This window comes from Capricornis sumatraensis, chromosome 1 (genome assembly GCF_032405125.1).
Source record: "Capricornis sumatraensis isolate serow.1 chromosome 1, serow.2, whole genome shotgun sequence".
NCBI lineage: Eukaryota > Metazoa > Chordata > Mammalia > Artiodactyla > Bovidae > Capricornis > Capricornis sumatraensis.
Genome location: NC_091069.1, coordinates 175485969 through 175500073, shown reverse-complemented (window position 1 = coordinate 175500073; position 14105 = coordinate 175485969). Strand labels below are relative to the sequence as shown.

At 44.0% G+C, this 14105-nt stretch overlaps 1 protein-coding gene across 4 annotated transcripts in view; it reads right to left on the bottom strand.

The window, feature by feature from the left end:
- Positions 1-14105, bottom strand: part of KALRN (kalirin RhoGEF kinase) — a 694704-nt gene that overhangs the window by 37128 nt on the left and 643471 nt on the right. For 3 of the 4 annotated variants that reach the window (XM_068966221.1, XM_068966292.1, XM_068966655.1), the window contains 5 exons: positions 10001-10186; positions 9464-9635; positions 6366-6604; positions 4389-4642; positions 685-808 (listed from right to left, as the gene is read on the bottom strand). In XM_068966221.1, the coding sequence (XP_068822322.1) occupies positions 685-808; positions 4389-4642; positions 6366-6604; positions 9464-9635; positions 10001-10186 (975 nt within the window). Of the gene's footprint in view, positions 1-684; positions 809-4229; positions 4643-6365; positions 6605-9463; positions 9636-10000; positions 10187-14105 lie in introns of those variants that run through there. The other variant, XM_068966732.1, reaches the window with a different exon arrangement.

Below are 14105 nucleotides of genomic sequence, written 5' to 3'. Positions count from 1 at the left end.
TATTACACATCAGCAATCTAATTTCCATTGTCCAGAGGCAGATCTTTTCTGAGGGCCCAACACAAAGAAAAGAGATCACATCATTTCAAGATGGGGTACACCAAGGATCTGCCGAAGCTTAGAATCAGGGAGTTCATTATCATAGTTGGGTTATTACAGAGCAATAGCTTGGGTTTCATCAACATGCTTCCCTTCTCTGCCCAGGCATAGGCCTGAAGGTGATGTCTGAATTCTGGGGAAAAGAAATGAAATTTTACCAAGGACACAGTAGCCCTTACATTCCAAACCTCAGACTTCAAAGGGTTGGAGGTTTGGAAAACAGCTCTAATCTCTTTACCTTGCATGTATTTTTAAACCCAAGACACTGAATGGGTGACTTTGAGAACTTTACTATGAATCAAGCATCTTGCATTTCTAAGAGAATAAATAATACTGCAGATAATTTTGCTATAAAACATCTGCATAGTATAAGAAGGAAGGTATAAAAGAAAAAAAAAGAGATACTTACTTATTTGAATCGAAGTTGCCAGGAGAAATAAAAAATAAAAAATAAATTGATCTCGCATGCAAAATCCTACTAAACTACTTCCCCTCTGGTCCCCATCCACCCAAGTCTCCTTGTGAGAATGCTGCAGGGTGGGGGTAGATGAGAGGTTGGACATAGTTCCGGAATACCTTACTCACTTTAACAGAGACTTTGTTGCCCAGAATATCCTTGGGTTTACGAGGCCCTGTGGCTTCATTTTTACCCGTGTTCTCCACTTCTGCCCGCTTTCTCATGCGTAGAGTATGCCATGAACATGACTTCCTGTTGTACCAAAAAATGCACCAATCAAAATGGTAGGTCAAGGCAGAGTGAGGCGGTGGGTGGGACTGCCACCCTCTGCTGAGTCAGCAAGTGAGGCACTCCAGTGAAGCCCTGGCTGCGGAGGCCCCAAACCTGCACACCAGCTACTGTGGTAGAGGCTGGCAGTGGATCTTACTTCCAACAGGAAGTGAGTGAGGATGAACTTTTACCCCTCCCAATAGATGTGTGAGGTTGGTTGCAGCATTGGAGGGAAAAATGAGAATGGAGTTATTAATAATTTACTGAGGGACGTTTTTATATCATTGATGAGGGCTTAGAGGACTTAGGAATTCCCTTCCTGAAGGGTATGGTGGATGGGAGGACTGGGGTGGGGAGTCAAACAGGAAATATAAGGGAGGTATAGTCTATAGTGTGTAAGGCACTTTCCCAGGATCAGACACAGAAGCCCAAAAGCATGATAATGAGGTTTCCATCTCATCATTTGTATTTGCGCTGCGGCCAGTCTCAAACACTGTGTAGTACAGACAGAAGTTGTAGGGCACTGACTTAATAGACTGGTGAGTACCACTCATTTATCTGGAGGAGTTAGGATGAAGGGTTGATGTTCTCCACATTATACCATGTCTGTGAATACAGGGCTCTGTCAACCACTGAGAGGTCTTAGAATTTTCCTGCTGGGAGAAGACTCAACATGTGCTCTCAGGAGGTGAGAGTAACAATGCCCTTTCACACTATCCTAACTTCTTTCTTCTCACTAGGGGGTTTGGAGCTATTTCTTCATAGACCTGTAAAGAGAGGCTAGTGCAGAGCTCTTGAGTTCCACATATGCCACACTCAAAGACAAAGACATCAAAAGGCAAGTCACAAACAGCATCGGGGACCTGGGCAAGCATCGTCAGTTTCAGATGTGGTCACAGAGTTTGGATGACATTCTATCGTGTCCGGAGTAAGTGAGGCTGGCTCCTCTCCAGTGTCTCCTTGTTAAGTTTAGGCCTATACAGACAAAGCTCAATTAACAGAGCTTTCATTAAGGGAGACAAGGGAGAGAGAAAGAGACCTATGAGATTTAGGAGGAAGGAGGATGCCCCAAAATACATAGCATCTCCTCCAGAAAACTCCACAAATGTCAGGGATTTTAGGATGTTTGGGGGAAGATGTGCTCAAAATATTCATCACAAACATAGAGGTTTAGCAATCTCCTTTCTGAGCAGGAAAGAGTGATAACAGTCATGTCCTCTTTTTTTTTTTTTTGGAAAGCAGCTCCTACAAAAGGCAAGAAAGAATCTCCTGGCCAGACCTTCTCTTATATCTCCTAAATTGGCAGGCTCCCTGGGATCCCTTGCATACCAGCTGTTCACTCCAACAGTTTCCGAGTGAGAACTGGTCACAGAAACTAACTTTAGGTAATATCACCTTAACTCCAGACTTTAATCCCCTATCTTTACCCCCAAAGCAAAGTCCCTGCTCATTCTGAGAACATCTTGAGTCGGAGGTTCCTGCTGAAAAGACTCCTAGGGCAGCCAGTACAGTGTGTGTGTGCGTGAGCATGGGGGTGCGTTCCTATGTTTATCACAACCCTGAAACTAGAAATGCTGCAAGCAATGTTGAGAAGCAGACACAAAATAGTACAAGAGGCAGAACACACTTAATTTCACTATTCTTTTTCCCAGAAGAAGGTGTCATCATGGTCTGGGGATCTTCCATCTCTTGGCCACAAGCCCAGGGATTGATGTGGAAACAGAGACATTTCAATGACATTTATCCTGTAGGCATCACAACCAGCTTGACACTTGTGGTCACAGCAGCCCTTGGGAGGGTGCAATGAGTGTCCTTCACTGATAAATAGTGACAACCGCTTCCAGTCCATTGCTCTGTTCCACTCCCACTAACCCTTGAGCAAGAATTGCTGATGAGGAATCAAATGAGCAATTGGTAGTTGAATCTGCTCTCTTTTGCCTAGTTTGACACCCTTCCTACCAGTCTTCCCGTGGAAGGTGTGAAATGTGAACGGAAGATGTGAAGGTGAGAAGGGAGAAGTGCTGAGTGCCTGGATATTTAGATCACAACTCATTAGGAGTTAGCTAGTGCTGTAAGTCATTGATTAATAAGAACCTGGATGCTGTGAGGGCCTTTATTTCCAAGGCTTCTGAAACCAAATATCTAAAGAATAAGATGAATGGGGTCGATTGCCCTTTAGGGGTTGCTGCTGATTTCCAGCTGGGCCTATGGTTACCTGGAAAGGCCAGGGTGGGGTCAGCAACCTGTGTCCTGAGCCAAAGAAAGCACCAAGGAGGTACAGCTCTGCTGGCGTTGCCGCTCAAGCATCCTGTGCGAGTTCCTCCCTGGGCACCGGTGACCACTCAGCGTGGAGCGCAGTGGGGGCTGCGAGCCACCCCACCACCTTCTACACTAGCCATTGATTTACATCAGCACCACCAGGTCACCCAGTTGGACAGCATCCGAGCGGCATCATTCCTCATCTCAGAGGTTAGAGGGAACCCACAGGGGCTGTTTAGAAGGGAAGGCTAGGGTTGGATCTCTGGTGGTAAAGGCACTTTTTGTTTAGGAAAAAATTGCCAATGCATTCAACCAACTCTTAAAGAAAAAAAAAAAAGAAGAGGAAGAAGAATAATCATTTGTGCATTTAAAAGTTCCAGAACAGTGCAATGAGGAAAAAGGGTCCACTAGTTTTAACCTCATAAAGACATGCTCATGGTAAAAATTTATTTTACATATTTAAAATAATACATTTAAAATTATTAGTTACATTACAGGTACAATGATGAACATTGTGACTCTCCATTATATTGCACAGCCTGACTTCATCCATATGGGTTTCTTTAAATAGTGCAAAATACTTTATACAGGAATGTGTTTGGAAGAGCCTTCGCAACCAAAATGAGGAAAAGAAATATCTTACAAATGACCATGAACATATATTAAAGTGACAGGGGAGGGGGAAAATTAGAAAAAAAAGTTACAATCTGTACACAGGAATTTCCATAGACGACCAAAAAGTTCCCCCTCTCCTGGGAGAAGCAGCAGGCCTCTGACCTATGCAGGTCTGGCATTTGTGCTAAGGTAATTTTTTGGAGTCAATCAAAAAATAATATATATATATATATATGTGTGTGTGTGTGTGTGTGTGTGTGTGTGTGTGTGTATATATATATATCAGCAACTTAATACAATATAAATAGAAGTCCAGTCCAGTGAATCCTGTGGTGGGTCAAATGGAGCAACAGGAGGCATGCCTTTTGTCACCTAGGGTTTCAGTACGGTTCTTTTCTTAACAAGGGGGTGATGGGGAGAAAAGAAAAAAAAACAAAACAGAAAATTATAAATGAAAAGGAAAGAAAACCACTGCTGTTACCACCACCACCAAAGAAAAAACTGAACAATCCAGCCCCGATGCCCCCTGCTGCACGTGGGTCCAGCACTCAGACCTTGGTTCCGCTGGCGCTGTCATGAATAAGCGGCAGGAACTCCCTAGCATGTGTTTGCATTTTTGTGTTCTTTGTTTTGAAATTTTTTTTAGAGCCACATACTCCTCTCCCGGGGACGCCAACGAGGCACTTACTTGATGCTCCCGTCACTATTTTCTGTGGCTGCCATGGCTTTGGTGAGGGGCGCCAGGATGCTGCCAGGGACCCAGCCCTCAGCGGCGGGGGAGTGGTCGCTGGCGGGCTGGTACACCAGGCACATGTTCTGCTGGTTGACGGCGAGGACCTGGACCACCTCACCTTGGCTCACACAGATTTCATTCTCCTTCAGTGCATAATAATCTTTGATCACGGCCATGGATGAGGCCCCATTGCAGCCTCCCAGGTCACTCTGCGAGGAGACAAAGTGAAAGGGACACAGATACAGGAAGGCTGGTTCACACATGCTTGCTCTGCACCCTTGTGTGGTTAAAAGCCAGTCTTCCTACTAGCAAGGTAAATAGCAGGCAGAAATTATCCTGAGAAATGAAATTATACTCATAAACGGGATCTGAGAATGTATTTTAAGGCAATGTTTCATTAATACTATAATTGAGGGTGTAAAGGTGGAGATACTGCTCAGCCGTAGGGAAAGGACTGAACATGCCTTCCGCGTGGAAATCCCTCGTTAGCACGCACCTTCCTGCCAGCATCCTCCATGGGAGGAAGAGTGTGGCAAAGGTACAGACATATGTAAACACCTGGGCAAAGGTCAGGTCAGTGGTCACAACCTCCCAGTAAAAAGAACACAGGCTCGTTGATACATTTTTTTTTCTTCCTTTTGAAAAAGCACTGGTCTTACTCTACATTCTGACCCTCTTTGAGACAGAAGCAACAGTGAGACATTTGCCCAATTCAAAGGCCAGGCCATGACTTATCCTGACCCAGCCACTGTGGGAACAGAACTCCTCCAGACCCCCAGCTCCACCCCCCGAGCCGGTACTCATTAATATGAAGGATCCTGCCCCCATGACTTTTTCATGTGACTCTGCACTGGGAAGCTACTTCAAGACAGACCTGCAACTTCCATGGATGCCTGGTTGCCTCACAGCATGGTGAGAGCCAGAAATTCTTCAGTAAATTAATATGACTTCAACTTACTCACAAGGGCAAGGGATTTTAAGATGAAATCACTTCCAGGTGATAAAATAGGTCAGTATAGTTACTCTAACACAGAAATGAACTTGGTCATCAATAGTTAAAAAAAAAAATTGGAAATTCCTTGATGCTTTCACTGCTGAGGGTCTGGGTTCAATCCCTGGTTGGGGAACTAAGATCCCACAAGCTGTGCAGTGTGGTTGGAAAAAAAAAATCAGTATCATCTAATAATTTGGGTAAGAAAAATAAAACTATAAGGTAAAAACATATAGGTCAAAAATGTAGACATTCCTATTCACAGACCCATTGAGGAAATGGAGGAAATGGAGGCCTGATGAGATTAAGTAACCCACTGAGGTTCTAATGCAAGACACAAAGTTCTGAGCTGCAGAATTTGGAATGGAAACCAGATAGCCTAACTCCTGATCTAGCACTTTTCCCATTCATTGTCATTTCTACTACTTTGTGGGGTCAACACAGCTGTGTACATTGATGACAATCCTCATGACAATGTTTGAATTGTGGATTATCTGCGATAAATGCCTAATCCGAGGGTAGCTTCCACAGTTACACATCAATGGGCAGCACCCCCTTGCTGCATCAGCCTATGGGTGGTAAAGAGCTGTGGGCTCGCTTCAGGAGCTCATTTTTAGAAAGGGCAATCTCTTCAAGTTGTCAAACCCTAGAGTTGCGACTTTTAGGTGATCCACCTCACAACTCCTCTATTTGCCATACTACCTACAGCGTTTCTGCAGATGGCAACAATAGCCCTTCAACACAGAGTGTCTGAACCTGGGGGAAACTGGCCTTACTCACTCAGTTTTTCAGAGAAGGAAGAGACATAATTGAGACTAGAAGGTATTTAGTGGATTCTTCCTGCTAAAACAATCAGCATAAAAAGATGCTACTTTATGAAGTAAGAACAGAGGTTGTGCCCTCAAGGAGGGTGAGGGTGGAGGTGATGGGCCATCACTTACCTTGCTGGCCTCAAACTTGTCCCCGGCCTGGTGGTAGTCAAACCCTGGACTGCCATTGGAGGTAGATATCTTCAGGGGTGGCAGAGGCGGGTTATGGCTGGAGCCCTTTGGGGGCTTCTCGGAGCCCACGGGGATGGAGGAGTAGGGCCTGGGGCTGGCTTGGGGAACCCGAGCGGGCTGGGGCCTCATCACGGCTGTGCTCCTCTCTTTCCGCTGATACTCAATGGGCGACTGCAGGGCTGCAGGGAAAGAGCAGACTGTTACTCTCAGCTTTGGAAATCCCACGAGGACTTGGAGGCTCATGAGGGGAAGGCTTTGTGAAAGACAGAGTGGGAACTCAGGAGACAGGGGAAAGCTGTCTTGAAGGGAAAGAGATGAACTTTGTTTTCCTGAGGTTAAAATGATAAAGTTCCAGGGTCTGAGTAGTAAAGAGGTATAGCAGGTAAAAACCACACAGGTCAAATTCCCTAACAGTGACTTCAAGGCTGGCCTGATTATGTTGTTTCTATCAGTGTTCACTGTAACAAATATTTAATTGGGTTAATGGCTGAGGCCCAGAGAACTTCCCATGATGAGGATATCTCTATAGTAATAGGTATGTACTTTAACAGGACTCAACACACGGTCCATATTTCCTTTCCATCTGAGGCCTCAGGACGGGAAGGCTGACTCTGAGGTGCCTGCACATGTGTCTGTAAGTAAAAGCCTGGCCCCAGTCCATCATCACGTCCTTTTGTCTTCTGAGTGTGCAAGTGCAGCACGGGCTGCTACCAGACCTCGACCTTTCTCCCTGGAGAACAGTAAATATTTAAGCATTGAGAACTGAGTTCAGTAATAGCTTCATAACTCACTATAATTGGGGAAAAGTTTTCTTGGAACCCGGTATCAATACAAGTCTGGATAAGTGACTATGGTCAAAGAAGTACCGTTCCAAATCTGAAGCAGATAGCAAGACAGCTGTGAAGCAGACAGCAGCAAACGGATTTGATGAAACAACATCTACTCTCATGGAGCTGGGGTTTTACTTTGGTTATATGCAATAATTATGCTGAAGTGTTTGAAAATGGCATATCGTCTTAAATAAGCTCCACAGAAAGACTTCTTCTACCAGCCTCAATCTGCATAACTTAAGTTTTAGGATTAGGAAAGTTGTGCATCTTTGGATTGGATTTGTATCTGGCTGACAGATACAGTGTCTTATACCTGACCCTGTTTTTTTTTTTGTTTTCTGGGGAGTTCATAGACAAATGTACGCCCTACCACTAGCAACTATACTGCAGTTTTGGGGTTAAGAACCTGATTTTAAGTTACACAGCTCTTAGTTCAAGTTCTTATTCTAGCACCTACTGGTTTTCTGACTTGGGACCAGTTTATTTACCTCTCTGAGCTTCCTCTTCCTCATCTGAAAAATACAGTGTGATAACATGTGAAATGCTCAGCACTGTGTCCCACACAGATAAAGGACTCAATATATGGGTGGGAGCCATTATTAGTACTCTGTTATCTACAGTTTCAATTTATTGTCCTACCTTACTGTTCTTTTGTCCTGAATTGATGAACTTAGCAACTTCATTTCCAACTTAGAATCTATTAGAAATTCTTAATTGAATGCAATTTAATGAATGTTTTTTATATTTCACACATTTTTGCTTAACATTACTTTATCCACATAAGCATTAAATCAAAGTTGTATATTCAAAAGCTGTGAACAATATACAGCTTTCATTACTATCCCTCAGGGCTGGGCTGGTGTTTAATTTTAGATTCTTTAGAATTAGAAAGAACCCTAGAGATCACATAGTTTAACCTTTTTTTTTTTTTTTACCTAATTGTTCTACAGTTGGGAGACCAGGGGGATGGCCCAAACTCTCTCTGTAAAATTGCTTTAAAGTCTCATGTTGTTTTAGTTGCTAAGTCATGTCCAACTCTTTGCGACCCCATGGACTGTAGTCTGTCAGGCTCCTCTCTCCATGGAATTCTCCAGGCAAGAATACTGGAGTGAGTTGCCATTTCCTTCTCCAGGGGATCTTCTGACCCAGGGAATTGAACCCATATCTCCTGAACTGCAGGAGAATTCTTTACCACTGAGCCACCTGGGAAGCCTTGAAGTCTCATTTTCTATCTTAAAAAATCAAGGCATTCTACTATATAATCTCATGTTATTTGTTTTAAAATAAATACAATGTGCTAAATCCCTTACATGGTGTACAATTGATACCTGATGATCTCACAGGCTCTCTGGAGTTATCTGGAGATAACAGGGGCTACACAGAGAATGACGCTCTCTATGGGAGGTGTGCTGTGTTTTCCTGCTTCCAAAGCTGCAAAGTAGATGGTTCACAAAAAGAGCCAACCGAGGCCCAGCGACACGTCATGACTTCCCCAAGGTTCATCACCTCTAGTCTCTCCCCACAGTATTCAGTCCGTGCTAGACACCCAGCAATTGCTCTATGTGCATCATTTGAAAGAGACCAGATTCTAGACTAGAAAAAGTGATACGCTGAAGGGTTGGACGCGTGTGTGTAACCATGGGAACACATATGGCCACACAGTACTCCTGTAAGTCTATAGAGAATGTCATTCTCTGTGTAAGTGACTATTGGTTCTGGGAAGCTTCAGGGTATTCCTGAAATTTAGAGTTAGCAATCACCTCTGTTGGGAGCAGAGAGGGATTTGAGCTGATCTGCCAAACTCCCAATTATCTCTAGATAACACTAGAGAACCTCTGAGATCACCAGCCATTAACTGCCAAATGGAAAAATATACATTACTGATAGCTGGCCCCTGAGACAAAGGGAATGTGCTCATTTCAGATTTTGGCCCCAATTATTACCAGCTGGTAATGGTGGCTACAAGGCACTACTTCTGTGCCAAGGCTGTAAGAGATTATCTCTTCTTTTGGAAACATGGCCTTCTTTATCATGCCCTGTCTGCCCACTTGTATATTTGGGTTCAGAAAAATTCTACACAAAGTGTTTCTGAAAACTACAAGGTTGGAATGCATGTAAGTGTGATCAAGGCTCATAACTCACCAAGGAGGCTTAGGGGTGTGAGGTTCCCTGAAAATGGCCTGCCTAGAAGCCAGACCCAGTACCTACCATTTAAGAAGTCGCGCTGTGTTTCTAAGACTTGGTTGATGTCCTGCACCCAGGCCTGCTGGATGTCAGCATTGGCGGCTTGCAGAATGACCCTCTCTGAAGTCTCCCTGTTCAGAAGCGCAAACTTGCAGGGGTCACTGTCCACGTTCTCCTCCAGGACCAAGTAGTTCATCTGGAAGAAACCAAGGGGATCCTTTACATATCTAAGTGGCTTTAAAATATCAACAACATATTACAGTTTCTTCAAGCTTTTATTTCATATGTTTCCAAAGATGTGCCCTGGCTCTAACACCTTAAATACTTCGGCTTCTGCTTTTGAGTGAGCACCACGATCTTGGAGAACCCACACAATCACCTTAGAGACTGGTGCCAAGCTGTCACTTTTTCTCACAATAATCGACCTTCAAGCCTGAAGGCTACATGCCCAAAAGATCTCCAACGTTCTGGATCCTAACTCATGGCAGTGCCTTGTCTTTGGAAAGCAGCTCCCCAGCGTGGCTCTTCCTTGCCCCTCCTCCTCCCCGCCTGGATCCTCACCCTGATGCTCTTTTTGAACATGTAGCCTGGGGTGAGGGATCCCTTCCTGAGCAGCTCACTGAAGATGACGATTTGCTCAAAGAGGAACACACGCCTCTCCTTGGTCCGCGACTGCATGCCAGCATCCAGCTCAATCACGTAGAATGTGTCCTGCTGTAGCAGCTTGCCCTGAGCAGTCAGGGTCCCCTGATGGGAAGAAGGGCTGGAATGAAGTGAGTGAAAGACAGGGAGATGACCCTAGCCGCCCTGGGTAACAGAACCTCCCCCTCTGGGGACATGGACAACAAACTCGACAGCAAAAGCCTCACGTTCTATTAAGAGACTGAATCAGGGCCCACTCAGGGTAGACTGTGGCCACCTTCCTTCTCATAGGGCCCCAGACGGAAGGGAACAATGGCTACAGAACCACGAAGAAGCAGTTTGGGGAAAATGCCAGAAAGAAGATAAAATTATTAGCTAAAAAGATGTTCAGGAATTGTCCTAGCCCTTATTTTTTTTAGTAAAAGGAAAACAGAAAGTAGGTGATGCTGGAGCTGGATCGGTTTTGCTGTCCTTGGAGAAAGTGTGCCACTGAGAGGTATGCCTGCCTGGCCCTTGTGAGAAGACCCGGGGTGCTCTCATAGCCATGGACCTAGAACCAATCTAGGGCCAGGGAAATGATGCAGGCAGGACCACACGCACACGCACACGCACACGCACACGCACACGCACACGCAGAGATGAGTTGGGCCTCTCTCTTCTATTATTTCAGGCTGCTGAAATTCTGAGGCCTCCATCTCCTGCTGCAGACCAGCAGGTACAGCTGAGGTACTATCAACAGGTACCCTTATTTTATAAGCTGGTGGATATTTTTTGGGGGTCCTGGAATCCTTCTTAAAATGTTTCCAGTTGCCAGATCACTTGACACCCAGTCTAGGAGGTAGAGCATATTTGGTTTACCAGTTCTAACCAGATTTTCAGAGATACTGTCACATTTTTCAAGGGAATCTAGCCCAAGCCAGCAAGTCTTCATAGATGCTACTGGAGAGCCTTGCTTTTTCTACCGTTCAGCAACAAGAAGATGCTGCCATCTGAGACAGTGACCAGAACGCTGCCTCTAAACTGTACTCTCAGCTGACAACTTTTGTCCTTTAATGCAAATGTGGGCTATTCTCTGCACATGATGCCTTTTTCCAAACATTACCTAACACACGAGCTATTTTCCTTTCATGTTCCTGAGAAATGCCTGCCCTTTGCTTGGATCATGGGCCTTACTGTCAAGGTCAGCAGCCAAACAGGCTTATCTCTACCCTGGTCCAAAGTTAATATTAAGCCAGTGACCAGCTCTAAAAGCTCTATTAATATTACATAAGAGCCTGACCCAAGAGTTATAGCTCTGCCAACACTGAAGGGGAAGCTAAAGGATGTAAAAGGGAGGGAATCCAAGTGAAGGGGTTAACTTCTCCCTGCCCCAGAGCCATGCACTTCAGAAGGAACGGTCCTTCCCAGTTAGCAGAAGGAATGCAGAGCAGACTCTCTAGGACTTGATCAAAAAAGGAGATGGTGGTGGTTGATTTCAAAAAGAGAATAATTCCACCCTCCTGTATATGTCCTTCTGTGGACACATGACCATGTACAATATGGTTCCTGTGAAGTCTGAGTGGGTCAGAAGGCACATCGGATGCCCCTCCTGTCAGAGTTCAGTTCCTCCAGAGACCAAGAGAAATTCAAGTCAGAGTCTTGCTCAGAAAAACACAGGGAACATGAAGGGTGAAGGGTGAAAGGAATTATTTGGCTTGTTCAGAACACCCTCAGACCTGGCATAATTCCAAGCAAACAAGTGTAAAATGTCGTCTAGTGTGACTTAAGAAACACCGTGTGAAAACTTGAGATGTATTTCTGATGCATGGCCCTTCTTCTCGAATACCTCAGGTCTACTGTGGAGAACAGGAACCTGTGAAAAAAATTAAGAGCAAAAAGGACCCTCCACATAGTTCCCGAGCACAGCAAAGTGATGAGAATCAGACAGGGACAGCAGGATGGGCTGTAAGGGCAGAAAGGACCAAAGAATTTGGCTCAAAACCATCATGAATTGAACTCATTAACCCAAACCTGAATATTACACTTCCTAACCTTACATATATACCAGTTCACCTTATGTCTATTTTATTATAGTTTAGCCAGAAAGAAGAGTCTATTGTTTCCAAAATGAAAAATGCAATGTTACAAGATTACTGGGAAACAGGATTAGAAGATCCAAATCTTTCTCTGAAGGGTTCAACAACAACTATAAGCACCTGTCAATAACTGTGTTAGTTTCAGTTTTATCATATTAGTATTTAAAATAGACTGTCTTTAGTTGGAAGTGGTCAAACAAGAGATGGCAAGAGCGAATGTCGACATTCTAGGAATCAGTGAACTAAAATGGACTGGAATGGGTGAATTTAACTCAGATGACCATTATATCTACTACTGTGGGCAGGAATCCCTCAGAAGAAATGGAGTAGCCATCATGGTCAACAAAAGAGTCCAAAATGCAGTACTTGGATGCAATCTCAAAAACGACAGAATGATCTCTGTTCGTTTCCAAGGCAAACCATTCAATATCACGGTAATCCAAGTCTATGCCCCAACCAGTAACACTGAGGAAGCTGAAGTTGAACAGTTCTATGAAGACCTACAAGACCTTTTAGAACTAACACTCAAAAAAGATGTCCTTTTCATTACAGGGGACTGGAATGCAAAAGTAGGAAGTCAAGAAACACCTGGAGTAACAGGCAAATTTGGCCTTGGAATGCGAAATGAAGCAGGGCAAAGACTAATAGAGTTTTGCCAAGAAAATGCACTAATAGAGTTTTGCCAAGAAAATGCACTGGTCATAGCAAACACCCTCTTCCAACAACACAAGAGAAGACTCTACACATGGACATCACCAGATGGTCAACACCAAAATCAGATTGATTATATTCTTTGCAGCCAAAGATGGAGAAGCTCTATATAGTCAGCAAAAACAAGACTAGAAGCTGACTGTGGCTCAGATCATGAACTCCTTATTACCAAATTCAGACTTAAATTGAAGAAAGTAGGGAGAACTGCTAGACCATTCAGGTATGACCTAAATCAAATCCCTTATGATTATACAGTGGAAGTGAGAAATAGATTTAAGGGACTAGATCTGATAGACAGAGTGCCTGATGAACTATGGAATGAGGTTAGTGACACTGTACAGGAGACAGGGATCAAGATCATCCCCAAGAAAAAGAAATGCAAAAAAGCAAAATGGCTGTCTGGAGAGGCCTTACAAATAGCTGTGAAAAGAAGAGAAGCAAAAAGCAAAGGAGAAAAGGAAAGATATAAGCATCTGAATGCAGAGTTCCAAAGAATAGCAAGAAGAGATAAGAAAGACTTCTTCAGTGATCAATGCAAAGAAATCTAGGAAAACAACAGAATGGGAAAGACTAGAGATCTCTTCAAGAAAATTAGAGATACCAAGGGAACATTTCATGCAAAGATGGGCACAATAAAGGACAGAAATGGGTATGGACCTAACAGAAGCAGAAGATATTAAGAAGAAGTGGCAAGAATACACAGAAGAACTGTACAAAAAAATTCTTCACGACCCAGATAATCACGATGGTGTGATCACTCATCTAGAGCCAGACATCCTGGAATGTGAAGTCAAGTGGGCCTTAGAAAGCATCACTATGAACAAAGCTAGTGGAGGTGATGGCATTCCAGTTGAGCTGTTTCAAATCCTGTAAGATGATGCTGTGAAAGTGCTGCACTCAATATGCCAGCAAATTTGGAAAACTCAGCAGTGGCCACAGGACTGGAAAAGGTCAGTTTTCATTCCAATCCCAAAGAAAGGCAATGCCAAAGAATGCTCAAACTACTGCACAATTGCACTCATCTCACATGCTGTAAAGTAATGCTCAAAATTCTCCAAGCCAGGCTTCAGCAATATGTGAACCGTGAACTCCCTGATGTTCAAGCTGGTTTTAGAAAAGGCAGAGGAACAAGAGATCAAATTGTCAACATCTGCTGGATCATGGAAAAAGCAAGAGAGTTCCAGAAAAACATCTATTTCTGCTTTATTGACTATGCCAAAGCCTTTGACTGTGTGGAT